Source organism: Neurospora tetraspora, assembly GCF_033439725.1.
Source record: "Neurospora tetraspora strain CBS 560.94 chromosome Unknown B0H65scaffold_6, whole genome shotgun sequence".
NCBI classification, from domain to species: Eukaryota; Fungi; Ascomycota; class Sordariomycetes; order Sordariales; family Sordariaceae; genus Neurospora; species Neurospora tetraspora.
This window is the reverse complement of record NW_026944388.1, coordinates 3391023-3409623: the sequence shown is the minus strand read 5'-3', so window position 1 is coordinate 3409623 and position 18601 is coordinate 3391023. Positions and strand designations below refer to the sequence as shown.

At 52.3% G+C, this 18601-nt stretch overlaps 6 protein-coding genes across 6 annotated transcripts; 2 read left to right on the top strand and 4 right to left on the bottom strand.

Moving 5' to 3' along the window:
• Positions 1–1913: 1913 nt before the first annotated feature.
• On the top strand, positions 1914–4480 carry B0H65DRAFT_551315 (uncharacterized protein; the record flags this gene model as incomplete). The annotated part of the gene is made up of 2 exons (XM_062829800.1): positions 1914–2103; positions 2166–4480. 2 exons carry the CDS (start codon positions 1914–1916, stop codon positions 4478–4480), a joined length of 2505 nt encoding a protein of 834 aa, XP_062679851.1.
• A 2616-nt stretch (positions 4481–7096) lies between these two features.
• Positions 7097–8649, bottom strand: B0H65DRAFT_473957 (Alpha/Beta hydrolase protein; the record flags this gene model as incomplete). Its single annotated transcript, XM_062827223.1, has 2 exons — positions 7928–8649; positions 7097–7860 (listed from the first exon to the last, which is right to left on the bottom strand). Coding segments are annotated over exons 1-2 (1266 nt in total), but the record flags the coding sequence as incomplete, so codon positions are not given.
• A 787-nt stretch (positions 8650–9436) lies between these two features.
• On the top strand, positions 9437–11155 carry B0H65DRAFT_275751 (Shwachman-Bodian-diamond syndrome protein). Its single transcript, XM_062822806.1, has one exon. The coding sequence runs from the start codon at positions 9888–9890 to the stop codon at positions 10833–10835; it is 948 nt and encodes a 315-aa protein (XP_062679849.1). The 5' UTR covers positions 9437–9887; the 3' UTR covers positions 10836–11155.
• On the bottom strand, positions 11016–12573 carry B0H65DRAFT_473952 (ribosomal protein S13). Its single transcript, XM_062827222.1, has 4 exons — positions 12437–12573; positions 11799–11836; positions 11503–11689; positions 11016–11445 (listed from the first exon to the last, which is right to left on the bottom strand). Exons 1-4 carry the CDS (start codon positions 12458–12460, stop codon positions 11224–11226), a joined length of 471 nt encoding a protein of 156 aa, XP_062679848.1. The 5' UTR covers positions 12461–12573; the 3' UTR covers positions 11016–11223.
• Positions 12574–14874: 2301 nt separating this feature from the next.
• B0H65DRAFT_275711 (uncharacterized protein) lies at positions 14875–16135 on the bottom strand. The gene is made up of 2 exons (XM_062822805.1): positions 15715–16135; positions 14875–15636 (listed from the first exon to the last, which is right to left on the bottom strand). Exons 1-2 carry the CDS (start codon positions 15998–16000, stop codon positions 14969–14971), a joined length of 954 nt encoding a protein of 317 aa, XP_062679847.1. The 5' UTR covers positions 16001–16135; the 3' UTR covers positions 14875–14968.
• A 1002-nt stretch (positions 16136–17137) lies between these two features.
• On the bottom strand, positions 17138–18328 carry B0H65DRAFT_430908 (PLC-like phosphodiesterase; the record flags this gene model as incomplete). Its single annotated transcript, XM_062824911.1, has 1 exon — positions 17138–18328. The coding sequence occupies one exon, from the start codon at positions 18326–18328 to the stop codon at positions 17138–17140; it is 1191 nt and encodes a 396-aa protein (XP_062679846.1).
• Positions 18329–18601: the final 273 nt, after the last annotated feature.

Below are 18601 nucleotides of genomic sequence, written 5' to 3'. Positions count from 1 at the left end.
CGCCCATGCCATCCTCCCATTCGCTCCTCACTTGAGGTTTGGCCGAGCAGGTACCCAGCACTCAACCACCCCCCCCTGGCCCCCTCACCCAATCTAAAAAGTCACCTTGTGGTACCTGGCGACACCCACTTGACCCTATCGACCTTGCCTGCTTCCCTTTGCAAGAGCTGTCGCGCGCAAGACACCTCGCTCTCGCCAAGCAATGTGTGGCATTTTTTCAACAATTTTTTTCTTCCGTCTTGTTTATGTTTTGATCTTGACGTGACAGGCCTAGCGGGTGCTGATCCACGGGCTATCGGCCAACCCGAGTGCCATGCCGCGCAGGTTCGGTGGATGAAACGAAAGCGTTAGTGCAGCGCTGCGTGGATGGGTTCCATGCCGGCTTCTACCAGTGTTCGGTCGCCAGGCTCGCGCGTCATCCCAGCTCCCAAGCCAAAACCAATTGGACCAAAGACCAGCAAAAAAATAGATGGAGTACGTATAAGAAGCGAACCCCGCCCTTGGAAACCCATGCCTATCAATGAGCGAACGGGTCTAGCCTCTCCCATTTTATTACATTTGCGGTTACCAATTGAGCAACCACCACATCTCCTTTGGGGCCGTGGCTTTTCCCTTTTCTCGCCGGCCTCCTTGTCTTTGTCATATTCCAACCACTGCCGCCGTGGCAGCCAATATCGACCACAACAAACATCTCCTGTCCAATGTACGTACATATAGCATCGCCCCGGCCCCCCCTTGTTGAAGGTTCATGTTCAGGTTGGATGGACGCTGGGCTGGCCTTGAGGTTCCTTCCCGTCCCTTTCCCCTTCGACTTCGGATAAGGAGCATGGGACCGTGACGGGAGCCTGCCTTTTCCACTTGCCATCTTCCTGATAATCGGCCGTCCATTGCCTGCTGCTACCTTACCTACCCGCCCGCTATCCGCTACCTCGACCTGGTAGGAGTTAGAGGTAGGATGGAAGGTACCTGGCCTTGCCCACACTCGGGTCCCTGGGCCCGTCCCATTCTTTGCCCATTGTCCAGAGGTACCTGCCCTCTACTTCCACAGCAAGGTACATGCACCTGTACCTTTGCACCTACCCAGTGTGTGTACCGAGTACGGATACTGCTACCGTTAGCACCTCTCACTGTAGAGGCAGCGAGTTCCAAACTCCTTCCACGCTCTCCCCTATCTCTTCTCTCCCGTCCATGTCTGCCACCTCCCAGGCCCGCCCTTGGCGATTCCATCCTTCCTTTTTGTTTCTTCCATCCTTCCTTCTCGTCTTCCAATTTCCCTCGAGTCTCAGTCCGCCTGAAGCACGACAACGACCACCACGCTACCCACCCGTTACATGTCATCAATTACCGACTACCCGCGATCCACGGCACAATCGTCTAGACGCGCATGTCGTCGTCGCCGGCGTTCTGTTCAATTTGACCTTGTGTGCGTCGCGTTTCTAATTCCCGACCAGCCAGGCAACTCGACCTCGATCGGCCCTTAGCAGTCTCTTCGCCTCCCTGAGCGCCTCGAGAAACATCCCTACTCGCCGGATATCGCAATCCCAGATTTGTATTTCATTGTCGCAAATATCGCCTGCCAGCATTTCCAGCCAACTTTCGAAACTCGTGCTGTGACTTTGGGGCCTGCGTCCCTCGCAATCGCACCGCTCGCAATCGTCTCGCCTTCGGAAGAGAGAAGCTCGATCAAGGATCATACCAATTAGTGGTCGCGTCAAAGGAGGCATCGGCGTCCAAACGCTGTCGGAGTCGTCTTGGCCTATTTCGGGTCCCTCTCCCCGAGGCTAAAAACAAGCATTGGCTAGTTTCGGTGCGTCGGCAAGAAACCCAAGCATCCAAGGTTGTGGTTTTGATCAATCATCTTTTTCTGGCACAAGAGTGCAGTCGCAGGAGACTGGTCACTACCAAGAGTCAACATGGACATCATGGAGGAACCACAAGTTGCCATGGAAGATATCCACTACCGTGTTATATACGTCAACCGCTCAGTGTCCGAGGACCGCTGCATTCAACGAAGCGCTAGACATTTGGACGAGGATGTTGCAAAGACGGAACCAGAATGCATTGCCGACACAGTGAAGTGCATTTTGGAAGTTTTTCCAGAAGGTTTGCGGGGCCGCTGATATCCATCCTTCATGTCGACCTTTTGTGCTAACAGTTGGATGCAGCTTACTTGTGCAGCACTGAGGGTGCCTGCATGTCCCACTGGCTCAAGCCCCAAGAAGACCACGAGGCCGATCTTCAACCAACGATTATCCTCTTAGACACCCCTTACCAGCAGTTCTTCCCGGCCCAATTTCCGAATGAACGCAGGGACGAGAGCCACGATGGCAACTCGTACGGCCTCTCGTTACTCAAGAAGATCGAGTCCGAAGCTCGTGCTCGCCATCTCTACGAGCAGGTTATATCTGTCCCACTTATCCAATTACCCGACGCCATGAACAACGTCAGTGGGGCCGATAGGACGAGGATGCGACAACAATGTATCGACTTTGGGGCCAAGGCAGTCCTATCGGGTCCCCTGAATGCTAAGAGCATCACAGTGATTCAAGACAGGGCATATTACGCTTACAAGGACGCTCTCTCGAGGAAACAAGCATTGGCGGATGTGCGTAAGGGCAGAAAACGATCGCTGATTGCTGTGTTCAACGATACCCGGCCGTATGGTTATCTTCGCGAATACCTGGTGGAGAGTCTGATTAAGAAGATCTGCAGCACGGAGGACGACAGAGATGATGAGATCTATAAGGCCAATGTCTCGGTGTGCCCAGAGAAGCGAGCTGAGATCTCCCGTGCCATCAGCACATGGCATTTCGATGCTCACAAGTTTGACAACGACGAGCTGATAGTCGCAGCCGAACTTACACTAAACCATGCCTTATCCATGCCGGAGCTAAAGGCATTTCGCATCTCGCCCACGCAGTTGCAGAATTTCCTCAAAGCTTGTCGGGCTGCTTATATGGGTTTTGTGCCATACCACAACTTTCGACATGTTATCGATGTTCTACAGGCAACTTTTCACCAGCTGCTCCGGATTGGCGCATTGCCCCCTTATCCAAACGTCAACGGCACTCATACAAACCCAATCGCAAAATCCTCTACGACACCCTCAATAGGTCCGGAAGAAGCCTTCACCCTCCTCCTTACTGCCATTGGTCACGATGTTTTGCATCCCGGTGTCAACAACGGCTTTCTGGTCGAGGCCCGAGCGCCTCTCGCGGAGCTGTACAACGATCGCTCAGTACTGGAGAATTTTCACAGCACCAGCTACTGCCAGATTCTCAAGCGACATTGGCCGATATTTTACGAGAATAGGCGTCTGCGCACGTTGATGATCAGTTGTATCCTGGCTACGGATATGGCCCTTCATTTCGACTACATGGCAAAACTCGGAAACTTGCAAAAACTTCAAGCTCAAAAACCTGATCTTGACGGATGGAATGAGAAGGCTGTCGATGAGGCGAGGGTGCTAGTGTGCGCTCTTATAATCAAGTGCGCTGATATCAGTAACGTCGCACGGAGACACGATATCGGTGTACAGTGGATGCACCTGTTGAATGACGAACTCTTATTGCAGACTCAGATTGAGGGGGATATGGGTCAAAAGACGGCACTTATCGCTCCACCATCGACGAATCTCGACGGCCGGATCAGGTCCCAGCTAAAATTCATGGAATTGTTTGCCTTCCCTCTGTTCCGAGGCGTGGCAGATATCTTGCCCGGTCTACAGTGCTCCGTTGACGAAATGGAACTGAACCTCACTCACTTTGAGAATCAACTCCTACTCCCCTCGGCAGGATCGACGATGGAAAATCAACCTGGCATCTCTAAACATAGCCCCCCGCCGAAATGCGATTCGGAGCCCCCGACAGAAAAGAGCGCCCTCAATGGAAGACCTAACGGTGTGCTTCCTAGTCTTACGACCACCGACTTCTCCCGTGGAGGTGCCGGGTTACACGGATCGAACCGCCAGCGGTGCAGTGAGGCGACCGAAGGCAGCTCAGCACCCTGCTCGGGAGAGTGGGGTTCGCAGGCAAACAGCGCGACGACGGGCAAGATGCCGCTCTCGCCTAGTACGCAGGGCACGAGCATCATCAGCAGGGACTCGATGGACAAATCTGTCGGTGTTCCTGTGACGACCGTCACAGCGCCAGACTCTCCGACTGCGATTCCTGAGGCGACCAAAATGTCTTCGCACCGAGATCAGCTGCAAGTGAACGAAAAACTCGATCATTTTATAAGCGATGACGAAGATAATATGTCTAACGGAAACGGTCACATGAATGGCTGCGGATCGACATTAGGACAGGAATATCTGAAACCAGAACAAGACACCGGCAACGGCAAAACGATTAAGAAGAAGGGGAGCCTGATGGGTCTCAAAAACAAGTTCTCGTCCAAATTTTCTTCGTTTACCAAATCGAAGAAGGGAAAGACATCATGCCCCGCAAGCCCCGAAAGGTCAGCAGATTCGATGGGATAGAGTGCCATCTCTCTGCTTCGGCTTTCGTCGCCGCCTCCGAAACAAGGCAGCATGCTTGTCGTCCCGGCAGATGATAACGATGCTACGCTCTCGGATTCTTCACCCGATATTGTCAAGCGCGCAAAGAAGTGGAGGCCTAGATCCAGCGGCTCATGAAGCTTTCCGCTGTAGGTCGAGCAATATCGATGATACCGCAAAAGGATCTGATGACGGTGACGCATAGTATCTCCTTATCGATCTTATCTTTGGGGTGTTGTCGAGACGCCTACCCTCATAACACCGCCGCTGCTGAGCCCGGGTGCAATTTCTGGATTCGGGTTCGCGAGATTCTCACGGAACGCCAGCCTGTGGCCCATCCATCATTGGCTCCGCAAGTCTTAGATACCGTCTATAAGCCCTCTCAATCGGCATCGATATTGGTTGACACTGGCCTACTGGACGCCCAAAGATTATAAGGAGTGTCAGTGTCGTCTCCCAGTCGGAGGGGAGAGGATTTGTTCTAGATGGGTTTGTGGACCAATACACAAACCTCTCTTATTCACATGCGGTTGCTCATCATTAGGTTGGGACAGTAAGGGGATGGGGAGAAAAGATGCATTTATGATTATTGATTGATCGAGTTGGTTGGGATTAGGAAAGGATGCACCGGCGAAATTACATACGTATACACATGATTAGGAAAGGCAAAGGGAGGGGGAAATGGGAGAAGGAGAGAGAGCATTTACCATTGGGCTTCTTTTTTTTCTTCTTGTTGGTTATTCATTCTTCTTTCCGAGTGTGTTTCACACACACTTTTTTTGTCTGCCTCTGTTCTTTTATAGGAGGTTTTACTACTACCATTCCTTCCCCCCCAAGAGCGAGACAAAAACAAAAGACAAGACTCGACTCTATTCTGGGCTCATCCGAGGAAACAAGAAAACTCGCGAATTCTCCTTCAGTTGTGTCAGTGTATTACTAGAGGTTTACATGGGACTTGCTTCATTCTTATCACTTCTTCGTGTGTTTTTTTTTCCTCTTCTTGTTTACCTTTCTTGACCTTCAACATGATACCTCCTTTTTGGTTTCCTTTCGTTACTTCTTTCTTTCTTTCTTGTTCTTCCCTTTCTTTCTGTTCCATCGTTTCTTCATTGGCTTGGTTTGGTTCGGGCTCATCGTCATTGGATTATCATCACAACATTACTAGCTGCTTAGACTTCCCGGAGTTCAGTTCTCACTTCAACATACCCCAACCCACCCACCAACATTGTTATTTCCTATCATCCTCCTACGTGCCGTGCCCCTCCCTCTTGATTGAACCAGTCAATATCTTTGTGTGTGAGGAAATGAGGAAGAGTTGAGTTGAGCCGAGCTGAGCTGAGCTGAGCTGAGTGGTTGCCAGTGAACCAAATATCGTAAAAAACAGAATGGTATATGAAATTACCATCTAACTTTGCTTGACTCCTTTTTTCTGCTCGCAGCCTCTGCCTCTGTCAATGTAGCTGCTCGTCTCGTTCGTGTGAGACGAACGCATGCCGGTATCAGGAAAATTCTCCAACCACAAGATATTTATATGCGTTTATTCTTATACCCAACCACTTCTGAAATTCCTCGGAAAGCCAGACAGCTACTGCTAGGTAAGCACACTTGCCTCTATGGACACAGGACAGCAATGTCCAACACCTCCGCGGGTAAGATTAAGAGGAGACTTGCTTGGTCTTTGGCTGAGAAGTGGTTACTTGCCCCTAGATAAAGCCTCGTTCGTTTCTTACACGAACACCAAGGACAATGGTTACAATAGGAACATATCGGTTTTGAAAGTGGAGGCGGATTCAACCAAGTCGTGCAAATATGCCTCTGATAGTGAAACTGTAAGCAAGAGACAAACCTCTGCGCCTACTTGGTCACTGTACACACTTCAACACCTTGACTGTTCATACTTGACTGTTCAGGTGGACTGTCAGAAATGGTGTCCATGAACTTAGCGAATACTTGAATGTTGTAATACTATCAAAGACTACTCCTGTGACGAGCTGTTGACAATGAAAGGAAATCATGCTGTCCCATTACGCCACGCTGTGTCCTGTCTGAACCATCAAACAGACGCGAGCTCTGACACTAGCCAAGTTGTATACACATGCCCTTGTCGTAATCCAAACCAATCCCTTATCGATCATTATCCATCATACACTCATAAGATCCGCTTTCCGGTTGCGGGTTTCCTGTTACGCCATGAAGCGCTTACTGCTCGAACCACTCACCGCCCAACCACCTGTTGAGGAAGTCAAGCGAGTTCTCGGGCTGATCCATGGGCACCATGTGGCCAGCCTGGTAGATCTGCATGAAGGTGAAGTTTCCGGAGGACTTGACCTTGCCGTACTCCTTGTCAGCCTTGGGAAGAGAGAGGTCCTCAAGCTCGGCCTTGTTGAAGCCCTTCTTGCCGGGCCACTCAAGGGCCTCGCTCCAAGCCTTGTTGCCGAGCCAGTTGCAGATGAAGTCGGCATCACCGGCATAGATGAGGACAGGGATCTGCTCGAGGATGCCGGGGACGAGACGGTGGAAGGGCTGCATCCAGTCACCTTGGAAGAGGAAGTTGCGGTTGATATCGAAGTTGCAGCTGTCATAGCCCTCAACCTCGACACCGAGAGCATCCATGACATCCTTCTGGTTCAGGTAGTCGCTGATCCAGCCAAGAGCGCTGTAGCAGAGGTTGTTGTCATCCTCGCACTTTCCACGGATGTCATAGACGTTCTGGCCAGTGCGCTGGTAGGGGCCGATGAACTGGTTGTTACAGTAGATGGCGGCAGGAACGCACGACCAGACACTGCCGCTCTCGTAGCAGTTACGGATAAGAGACTGGCATCTGGGGAGGGCATTGTCCATGCTGCGGCACTCGCTCTCGCTAAGAACGGCGGGGTAGCCACCTTCACCGCAGGCCATGGGGCGGTAGTGCTCATACTGGGTAAGAGGATCAGTCAAGCCGTTACCGATGAGAACGGACTTGAGGTTGATGTTGCGATCCTTGTGGGAGAGAATCTCGGAAGCAAAGACAGGGATGTAGTGGCCAGCATAAGACTCGCCAGCAATGTGGAAGTCCTGCTTGGCATACTCAGGGAACTGGTGGAAGAAGAGGGTAAGGAGAGCGTAGACATCCTTGCCGGCAGCGACAGTGTTGCTGACAGCGTTGCCGGAGTACGAGTACCCGACGTTGACGGGCTGGTCAAGGAAGATAACGCTAGCGTTGTTGTTCCAGGCGTACTCGTTGTTGACAACCTTGAGCTTCCTGTCAATGGAGGAAGGGCCGAGCTCAAGGAAGAGACCAGTGAGCGAAGAGCAGCCGGGGCCACCATTCAACCACAAAACGACGGGGTCGTTCTTGGGATCGTTGCGAGACTCGAAGAACCCTGGACAGTTGGTGTTAGCATCGCGATGTCTTTTGTTATTTCGGGAAAGTCGAGGTGATTGGCTTACAGTAGAAAAGGTGCTTATCGTTGGCCTCGTCATCGAGGTAACCGCTGTACTGCTTGACCTTGTCGACGCCGAGCTTGGAAGGATCGACCGACTTGACGCGCAGGTTGAAGTTATCGAGCTGGCCGCCAACCTCGCGATGCTTTTCGCCGTCGGCGTCCTTCACCCACAGCTTTTGGACATCGGCGCCCTTGACGACGTGGTCCCAGTCCTTACGGCGCTTAGCAGCCTTGGGCTTGCTGAACCAGGTAGGCTTATCGAAGGCATTCTCGGGAACAAGAAGCTTGATCTCGTCCCAAAGAGCCTTGGCCTGGGAGTTCATGCCGTTGAAGGCCTCCTCAAAGCTCTCGAGAGTGGTGTGCGCGAACGAGTCGGCGACGGGCTTGATGGCGTCATGGGCCTTGTGGACGTTGTCGGCAAGGACATGCTGGGCCTGGTTCTGGAACGAAGCTGCCGATGCGGCCGAGGCAGCCCCGAGGAGCACGGTTGAAGCCGAGATCCTCATTGTGATGATGATAGGAGTGTGGTGTTGTGATAAAGATGGATGATGAGAAGAAGATGGAAGAGAGGAAGAGGAAGGAGGAGGAGGTTGATAACGGAAACGGATGGGCAACAACTGCCAAGGTACAACGCCCGGAACCGAGCTTCACCGGACGCGGATGCAGCAGAAACCCCCAGGATTTGGGGAAAGCGGGCATGGGATTGGATAGACGCTGCGCCGCCACATGAGTGCGTGCCTGGGTATTGGTCAGGTACCTTGCAGGGTGCCAGGGCGGTCACGCTGGTCACGAGAACGGACGCCTAGCCGATCAGCCAGACAAAATAATCACCAAACGGCTGGTGAGAAGCCGCCCATAAGGCTTTCACCGCCATGTCTAGCTATTATTTTCTTGTACGGTTTGACTTCAAGACGTGGCGCCAATCAACCTGTCAGCCCCTCATGTCTGATAAGCTTCGTCATTGTCTCAACCTCTCCAACAAGGTCGCCTCGATGCAACTCCATGTCCACCGCCCGAGCACAGCTCACCAGGTTGTGTGATGAATAAATGCAATGCTCGCACGCCGAAGGACTACGGAAGTCCGTTGCATTTGTCCGTTGCATTTATTTCCCACACATCCTGCTCACTCATTTCCTTCTCGTTGCTGATAAATTGTCCATATCTGATACTCCCAACTCTGGGTATAGGAGAGTGTTGTTCCCGGGAGGAGATGAGAATCCTTGACGGGACTCCAATAATCCTCATGAATCGCGCATTATGCAACGCGATACCCATCCCTGGAAGATATCAGACGAACGGTGATTTTGTGCTGCTTTCCTGGCACGTTCGGCTCAAATAGGCGCCAGCTTCAGAGGATATGTGGAATGGCTAGTTATAAGAATCCCTTGTGCAATGAATGAGTTCAATCTACATTCCCGGTCTTCGAGACTGAAGAGGCATCACTTTGCGTCAGACTTTATCATCTTGAATATCGGACAAACCCGTCTCCAAGCGAGATGTTGTGGTATCGATAACAAGAAGACCCACTGACTCATCCGACGGACAAATGGAATTCACGAACTCGCATGCTTGACTCCAGAGCCCGCTTTTTGCCCGCCGTCAATCGTCATTCGGCCTAGGGAGCCGATGGGGCGGCCCATCAGACTGGGCGGCCGGGCTCGGCGGGCAGGCGGGGCAGACTTTCAAGGCCCGGGCTCTGCAGCAGAGAAAAGTTGCGGAGACCAAGAATTTGTGCTCCACGGGCATATCGTTATCTGTTACGGGCAGAGAAACTCCAGGAAGTCAACCTGTATGCCCGATTTCTTGAAACATAACAGCTGTTTAAGAAAGCTATTCAAACATCCTATATAACCGATTGTTACCACCTTCGAATCCATTCCTAACAGCTCCATTTCCCGGAGAATCGATACCGCCGAACTCACCAATCCGTACTCTTTCGCGACAACCACACAACCACCGCCAAAATGCCGATCCAGCAACCCTCCAACCAGATCAAACTGACCAACGTCTCCCTCGTCCGACTCAAAAAGGGCAAGAAGCGGTTCGAGGTCGCCTGCTACAAGAACAAAGTGCTCGAATGGCGCTCCGGCATCGAGACCGATCTCGACAACGTCCTGCAGATCCCCAACGTCTTTTTGAACGTGTCCAAGGGCCAGACGGCGCCGACGGCCGACCTCCAAAAGGCCTTCGGCAAGGATACCTCGGTCAATGACATCATCCTCGAGATCCTCAAAAAGGGCGAGATGCAGGTGGGCGAGAAGGAGCGCGGCGCGCAGCTGGAGCGCGTCCACAACGAGGTCGTCTCCATCGTCGCCAGCAAGCTGGTCGACCCGCGCACCAAGAAGGTGTACACCACGGGCATGATCGACAAGGCGCTGGACATGCTGAGCTCGCAGGCGCATCAGCTGCAGGAGAAGGAGAAGGAGAAGAAGGACGCGGCCGCGAGCGGTGCGGCGTCGCCGGCGACGGGCGAGAGCGGCGAGGCCAAGCCCCAGCCTACAAAGTCCCTACCCATCTGGACCGGTGTATCGACGAACAAGAGCGCGAAGTCACAAGCGCTCGAGGCCATGAAGGCGCTTGTCGCTCACCAGCCCATACCCGTTGCCAGGGCGAGAATGAGGTTGCGCATTACTTGCACGACCAACGTGCTCAAGCAGGCCGTCAAGGCTCCCAAGGGGGAGGCCGACAAGGATGGCGAGGAGGGAGAGAAGAAGGCGCCTGGTACGGTCAAGGACAAGATTCTCAGCTTCGTCGAGCAGGTTGAGAGCCAGGATGTCATGGGCCAAGAGTGGGAAATGGTGGGCTTCGTAGAGCCCGGCGCTTTCAAGATCTTGTCTGACTTCATCGGAAGCGAGACCAAGGGACAGGGAAGAGTAGAGGTCCTGGATATGGCCGTCACTCACGAAGATTAAAGTCATGACTTTGTTTTCTTGTGACCGGTTGATACCCTGTTGGTCATTCCTCTCTTTGATAGATTTCAAGTCACATATATGGGGCGGGCGTTATGGCATCGAAAATCACATTTGGTTGTTTTGGGCAATGGGTTTGCGTCTTTCACGTCCATAGAGACCGAATGAGAATCCCAACAGTAAATCATTTTCCATATCCGCGCCGTTTATTGTCATGCTGTCAATGATGTGTCTTTCCTTAGCATGCGAGTTCCCCCATGAGCCATAGGCTACCTAGAATCCAGATACTCGCAAGGCGAAAAAATTCAGTCCCAGATGTCCATAACCACCCGTCTTGGAATAACACCACCAATAACCCAGAAAAAGCAGCGCCGAATAAGCCCGCACATATTTAGTTGCCCTTCTTCTTGGAGACACCGACGGTACGACCGCGGCGGCCAGTGGTCTTGGTGTGCTGACCGCGGACACGGAGGCCCCAGTAGTGACGGAGACCACGGTGGGCACGGATCTTCTTGAGGCGCTCAAGATCGTCACGGAGCTTGGAGTCAACACCGTTGGCGAGGATCTGGGAGTCCTTGCCGTCGACGATATCGCGCTGCCTGTTGAGGAACCACTGTAGAAGAGAAGGTTAGACGACGAAATCATGTCGAGTGGGATCGGTTCAACGTACAGCGGGGATCTTGTAGGCAGTGGGGTTCTGCATGATGGTGACGATGCGCTCAAGCTCCTCAGAGGTGAGCTCACCGGCACGCTTGCTCAGGTCGACATCGGCCTTCTTGCAGACGAGGTTGGAGTAGCGGCGACCGACACCCTTGATCTTGGTCAAGGAGTAAACGACCTTCTGCTTGCCGTCAACGCTGCATGAAAGTCAGCACCCGTATTCAACATGTTGACCCTCCTCTTGAAAACGGTTGAGTTCCGGATTCGCGATGCGGTCTGGATCTTGAAGTGCCTGGGTGAACATACTTGGTGTTGAGCAGACGCAAGATGTGGTTGAAGTTGCTCTGGAGAGACAGTTAGCATCCGAAAGCGTCTTGTATGATATCCAGTCGAAGATTATGCATCCCAGCGCTTGCCGGTTCCCGGTTCTTGGTCCTGCCGTGCTGTTCTCCTTTGGCTGCTGCGATGTCCAAGCATCGCTCCCAGAGCTCAATGCTCAATCAAATGCTAATGGTCGCCTGCTCGTATCGCCGTCTCTTGGTATCGCCCACCGCATGCGCAATGTGTGTCGAATAGCAATCTCTCGTCGTCAGAGGCCGTGTCGCTCGCCTTCATCCTCGGTCTACCACAGGCTAACTGCAAAGCCATATCCACTTCCATGTCTACACATTGCTTGAGGCCGTCATCGGTATTCGGAAGCCGGCGCGTCGATGAACCGTCTGTTGTCGCGACATTGTCGTGGAACGCCACTTCCATGAACTTTCGCGTTATGTCGTCTCGTATTTGCATCGGTTTTGAAGGTGGGCAGCGACGCCAACTCGTCATTCGTGATGGCATCCCCACGGCGCCAAAAGATGAACAACGACCGCAGCCAAGAACCCCAGATTTTTGGGCAACGCAAGATCTTCTTCGGGAGGAAATGAATCTGCAGGATTGCAACATACCTTCTCGCCGGACACAAGAGACATCTTGGGCAATAATTTCGAGATACCGCCTCGATACTGTCTGTGCTGTGTGTTCGGTCGCAGGTTCGAGGGAAGTGCTCCGTCGATATTCAAGCCCAGATTGTTTTCGAAATTTGTGCGTCACGTGGCGGGGCAAAAGTGCGTGCAATTGCTGTGAATGAGGCGGGTGGCTCGTGCCCGGGCAGGTGCCTGTCAGTTGTCTGTAATTTCTCGCTCAAATTCCTGCGATAACCCTAACCCAGACCCTGGTTTGCCCCTTCACCTCGACGTTCAGCAGTCCTTCACCTCAACAGCAACAGCACCTTTCGACCTTCCAGCAGGCTTGGTTATGGGGACAGGATCTTCTTATGGGCATGATGTTCGAAATCGTGTTCATGATGAAGTTTTGCGGGTTTGACCCTTCAACCAACCTCTTGTGAGTGACCACGTTTATTAAAGTTAATAAAACTGAGTCAACAAATGCGTTCAGCCTGCTCCAACAGCCAGAAGTCTCCGAAACCAAGAACACGCTCGGCCACCGCTCAAACACCAAAACAACCTAACCATGGAAACCAATGCAGTCGTCAACACTTCGTCCTTGTCACAAAACCTCCGATCGCACGACCGTAGCCTAAGTCACGGATGTCGTAGCGGGCGAGGCAGGTGCCACAGTAATCACCGACCCATCATTGTCCCCAGCAACGAGTATAAGTGGCTCCGAACTCGCGGTTGCGTCGGCGTCGGCAGCGGCAGCAGCCACTCCCGTAGTCTCAGTTCCCGGTATAGTCACGGTCGTGTACGTGGTGGTGGTATCAGTAGCGGCGCCTTGAGCCAGAGCGGGAGCTTTCTGGGGTTTTGGTCTCTGCTTGAGGACCCCTGGACCCCTCTCTCCTTCGAAAGGAACAATGTCTCGTTGTTCAACTGCCGCCGGGGCTGTTCTGGTGTTAGCAGCCCTTGGTTCTATCCAAGGACGTGTGAGGAACAGGAACACACCTGCTGAGGTTAGGGACACGAGGCCCAATAGGGCTGTGAGTGTTCGGCTGAGATACATCTGGCCGAACAGAAGAAGGGGTAAAAAACTAAAAGTTGAGAGTACTCGAGGAGCCGCGGGTCTACGGTAAAAATGGAAGTGGTTTGTTATCGGAAGATCTTGCAAAGAAAGGATGAACTACCAGTTTGGTATCAACAGCCTATTTGGGCGGAGAATTTGCGAGAGGGGTGTCTCATCAAAGACTGACAACGACGACTGAGAAGTGATCACGGTTCTTATGTGAAGGTTGTTCGTCGTATTCTTAGCTCCCAAAGCCATGATGATAGAGTAAGTTTCGTGTCAAGAGACCACGAGTGAAATCCAGGCTGATGCCATGGTGCGACAGCCCTCGAGAAGGTGGGGAGTGTATCCGAGAAACATTGAAAGCCACGACGAGAAGAAACACATGGTACTTTTTAACGCGATGTTTCAACTCCGAATTGATGCTGGCTGGCTGTGCTCTCCAATTCTCTCTAGAGGCGGTTTGAATTAAGTGTGCAAGTTGGGTTTTGCTCAGGTTCAGCATCGGTATAACTTGGGCTGTGATAGATGTCAGTGTTGATGGGAGGTCCGGTGTTGTTGAAGTCTCGAGGATACGGTGCTAGCGCAGCGGTAGACGAGAATTCTGCCAGCTGCCAGGCACTCTTGGCAATTGGCACGGAAGATACATGTGGGTCCACATTTTACTTAACTTCATCGCTATTTCGAACCGAAACATTTTTCAGCAAAAACACGCTTCCTGATTTCCATCACCGGTCATTTGGCAACCAAAGACAACGCGAAACGTCACAGCGTGCACATCTGGTAAACTATATGCCGGTACCTCACATACATTTCCATGGAAATGGGGCAAAAGCAATGAACTGTCATTGTGCAAATTATCGACCTAGTTGGGGATCAAAAGCCTCATGCGAGATGTGTCTGTCTTCCCAAACCGAGGACGTCATAACGACACGAGGAAAGGTAGGTTTCGGTGATGACTTGTGACCTTTGCCCTGTCGTCTTATGCCTGATTCGGTCAACTATCCTGCCCTGGGGTTGATCTTGAGCCAGGATGCGCCTCGCTTGCGAGCTGCGTACAAGACAAGAATAAACTCGGTGACGTTCATTGAGTGCGGAACCTTCTCCTTTCCCTATGGAGGCTTTCGCAATTTCTCGTTGCAACATCTTCCTTCCCAGTTGGTCGTGTTTGTCCTCGAGACCCTGCTGCCGTATGTAGACCGTTGGCTTGATATCGGGATCCTCCCTCATGTGTGATCCATACAGCCACTGACACTGGCAACTGTCGATATACTCATTCATGTACTCAGACATCCCTCAACTGCATCAGCGAGAACCCAGCAAATTCTCCATATGGCTCGCTCCCACATGCTCATGCGCCTGTACTTCGGCCACTTTCTGCAATCCTCCACTTGAATGACCTAGCCGCCAATACCCCCTATCTGGCATCTACGCCCAAAGCATGACCACCACGACCACCCTACCTCCCACATGTTCTTCCCCTAATCGAGCTCGAGAACACGAAGTTTGAATTTGAGCAACCCCTGGAGGTTTGCCCGCTCTTCATCTGTTCGCTTTGTGCTCTGTCTGCCGTTCACGTGGGAGACACAAACAGACGTGAGGCCTCGAATGCTGAGCAGTTCGTCGATTCCCAGAGCGTCCGCAAGTCGAGCTGGCTTCATCGAATGGAAGTAACGCCGCATCTCCTTCTCCCTGGGAGTCTCAAAATTGGTGGTTGACTTGGAGATGGCTATGTCAAGATGTCTTAACTCCTGGCACTTGGCGAGACGGCTGAAGGCTTTGTCCGACACGGGGCCTGTCCAATGGACCTTGATTGAACGAAGACTAGCGCGCAGGTTCGGGTTGCTTTTCAAGCGCTTACTCAGTTCACAGCTGCAGTCGAAGTATAAGGTGTATTTGTGATAGAGGAATTCGAGGTACTCGGTCTTGATTTGACTGCAGGTCCTGGCCAACGCCATGTCTACGCGATGTATAGCAGGGAGAGTCGAAGGATTCGGAGGTGTCCATTTGCCGCAGTCGCAATTTAGTTCGCTTGGATATGCAACCAACGTCGAGGCTACAATCTTGGTTGCGTACCAGCGATATACGTTCTGGCGTAGTTCGGCGGGTAGTTTGAGGAATGGGAAGCCCTCCAAATCCGGTGGTTTGTCTGGTCACAGGACTTGTTAGCATCCAGGCAAAATGTATACAGAGCAGATGAACGCAGGTAACAATGAACAATTCTTACCAGCAGCATCCAAAATTTCGGTACAGGCCTGGATGATATCGATACAATTCTTGACCTCGGCGGGTTTCTTGCGCATTATCTCGGCGCATTTGGTGATGGTATCTGTGATCGATTTGCGCATGTCGGGAGACATTCGGACCAGACGACCCAGTTGATCTCGCTCAAGGCCTCCCATCCTCCAGTGGTCGTGAGCTCGGAGAAGCTTCTTCGCGTTGTCCGATAGTCCGTACCGGGCGTGGAGATTGAGCGTCTGGTGCGCGTAGAATGTCGCTCTTGATGAACTCATCGTTTCTGCGTGTCCTAGCGCGTCAAGACCCTCGATGGCCTCAAGATCTCGACTATTTCGTGCTTGCGCGGGGTAGACACTCGCAGATGTCAGTCTCAACAATTGATCAAAACGAGTGGAAGAAAAGGATCAAGGTTGCGTTGATGCCCATAGCCCGTGGCCAAGTGGTAAAGATAATTTATTGGTGGATGGGCAATTGAGAACCGCGCGGAAAGTTTGAAGGACAAAAATATGAAGCCAGTTGCGAAGGGGAGAGGATTTTGTGATGTTGGAGCAGGAGGTGCCTTGACCATACCTTCCAGTTTGCTTCCGGGTCAACTATTGCAGTGAGGAAGGAGCGGCCAAAAGCGACCCACGTGGAACGGACTGGAAGTTAGAGGTATGGAGGCTTCGTGTAATGGATAAAGAGCACGATTCTTCTGCCTGTGAGGTTAAAAATTTCGATCTCGTGGAGGGCAGGTGATTCTCGAATCGGCCAAAGAATCATTTTTAGCAACGCCATGCCAGTCTCATCCAGTTCTTGGTAAAGAGGCAAACGGAAAACGGTGTTGGAGTCCGGATGGAATGAATAGCAGTGGAATACATTCTGTACTGTTAACAATGCGACATCGATTTGTTCGTTTCTTGGAGTTACCTTTGCGCTGTCTGATCCAGTTTTGTGAACATTCAGCAGAGAGTCAATCCTGCAAGCCGAAAGGAATGAGGGGGGAAGGGGGAGGCGGTGCGTGGAAGAGGAGAACGAATGGTGGATATATGCGCGAGAACAGCTTTCCAGTCTACCTAACCAAACGGGATATCGGATTAACTACGGCGGCACGCTGCGGCCAAGCTCGTCTAATTTCAGTGAGCAAGATGTTTTAACGCATGATATAGATCGAAACTCATGAATGCTCTGTTGTAGGAACACCACTGGTGTGGACGGCAAGACCTCGCAAGAGTTATGGCAAGGGGAGGACACCATCAGACGACCATCACCAGCTCTCGTGTAACACCCGTACTGATGGTCACAAAGCAAGAATCTCCTTTCAAATGTCTATCCAATTGCTCTAAAAGAATTGCGCCCAACGCCGTAACCATGCTAATGAGTTCTCCCAAACGAATCATTCTAGCACTCACTGCAAACTTTAACAACATCATCTACACCATCGCCAGAGCAAATCCAACAAAAGCAACAAGCGCGACATTAATGCCCATCGGCGAGTGGTTCTCCCCCGCGCCGCTTGTGCTCTTTTTGCCCTCCCCGGAGACCGACTTCCTCCCCGTGGCCGTGATCCCGTTCAACCGATCGGCGGTATCGATCGCCGGTCCGTGATCAAAAAAGTCCACCAGGATAAACACCGGCTTCGTCCCCCACTGCTTGACACAGGTATCAGCGTGCAACCCCAGGTTTCCCGTGGTGGTAGTGTCCGCACTGTTCGTGATGTCGATGTCCGTCTCGTCCGGGATCTGGACGCCCTGCATAATCAGACTGTCGGCAAAGTGGTTCATCAACGGCATCATCCCGGCCGAGATAGCGTTCCCCGCCGAACCCTGCCCACTGGGGCGGTCGAGCGTGCAGTTGAACCCACTCAGGCTGAGGACGTTGTACGGGGTTTCGAAGACGTGGTCGAACTCGTTCAGCAGGTATGGGTAGGTGGGCGAGTAGTCGATGGAGGCGATGAAGGTGACCAGGCGCTTGTTGGAGGTGATCATGTTGCCTAGCGTGGGCCAGGTGGTGCTGGCTGTGCTGCCGTCGCTCGGTTGGTAGCCGTAGATAGAGATACCGGATCCCTCGAACACGGCGGCGTAGTCGGAGACGAGCTTGTTGTCGGAGTTTACGAGCAGGATCGTCACGACCTCGTTGGGGTTGTTGTCCATCCAGAACTTGACCTTGGCCAGCCAGTCTTCGAGTGGCCCTGCGTCTAGCAGGGTGCAGCTGGTGTGACATAGGTGGAGTGTCCCGTTGGCGTCATGGACTTGGCCTTGGAGCAGTCTGATGCCAGCGTCGAGGGCGACTGTTGCGTTGAAATATTGGTTGCCAGCTAAGCTGTTACCGGTGCTGGCATCGCGGAGAAAGGACGAATCGTGCGCGCCCATGTACGTGACATTGTTGTAGGCCCGATCGCAAAGCAACGGTGAGTTGTTGCAGGCTGAGATATCGCTGGCGGCATTGCTCGATGACGCTGATGCTGTTGTTGGTTGAGCAGCGGCTACGCCAGCCGTTGATGCTGATGCTGTTGGTACCGCGCTTACGATCCCACTCTCGGCTCCAAATGGTCCCTGTGGAACGGCATGAATTCCAGACGCCAGTAATAGCCCCGTCGTCAGAGCTGATATGAGTGATGGCATTATTATTACTTTCGGGTTGACTCGTGGAGAGGGCTGGAGTTGCGGTGATAAAGATCGTGGGAAGGGGTTCGGCTCTCTGTCCCGAGCCTGGTATCAAGTGTAATAATGAAGCAAACGACTAACACCCAGAAGTAAATATTGAAAGAGTCTTGGAAAAATTATGAGAGGAGTAAAAAGAGAATGACAAGCAAAAAGAATGCAAGTTCCCCACAAGCGTTTCCGGCCTCGCCTCATCTACCGGCTTTCCTTTCTTTCTGCACGGTAGAGAAAGCC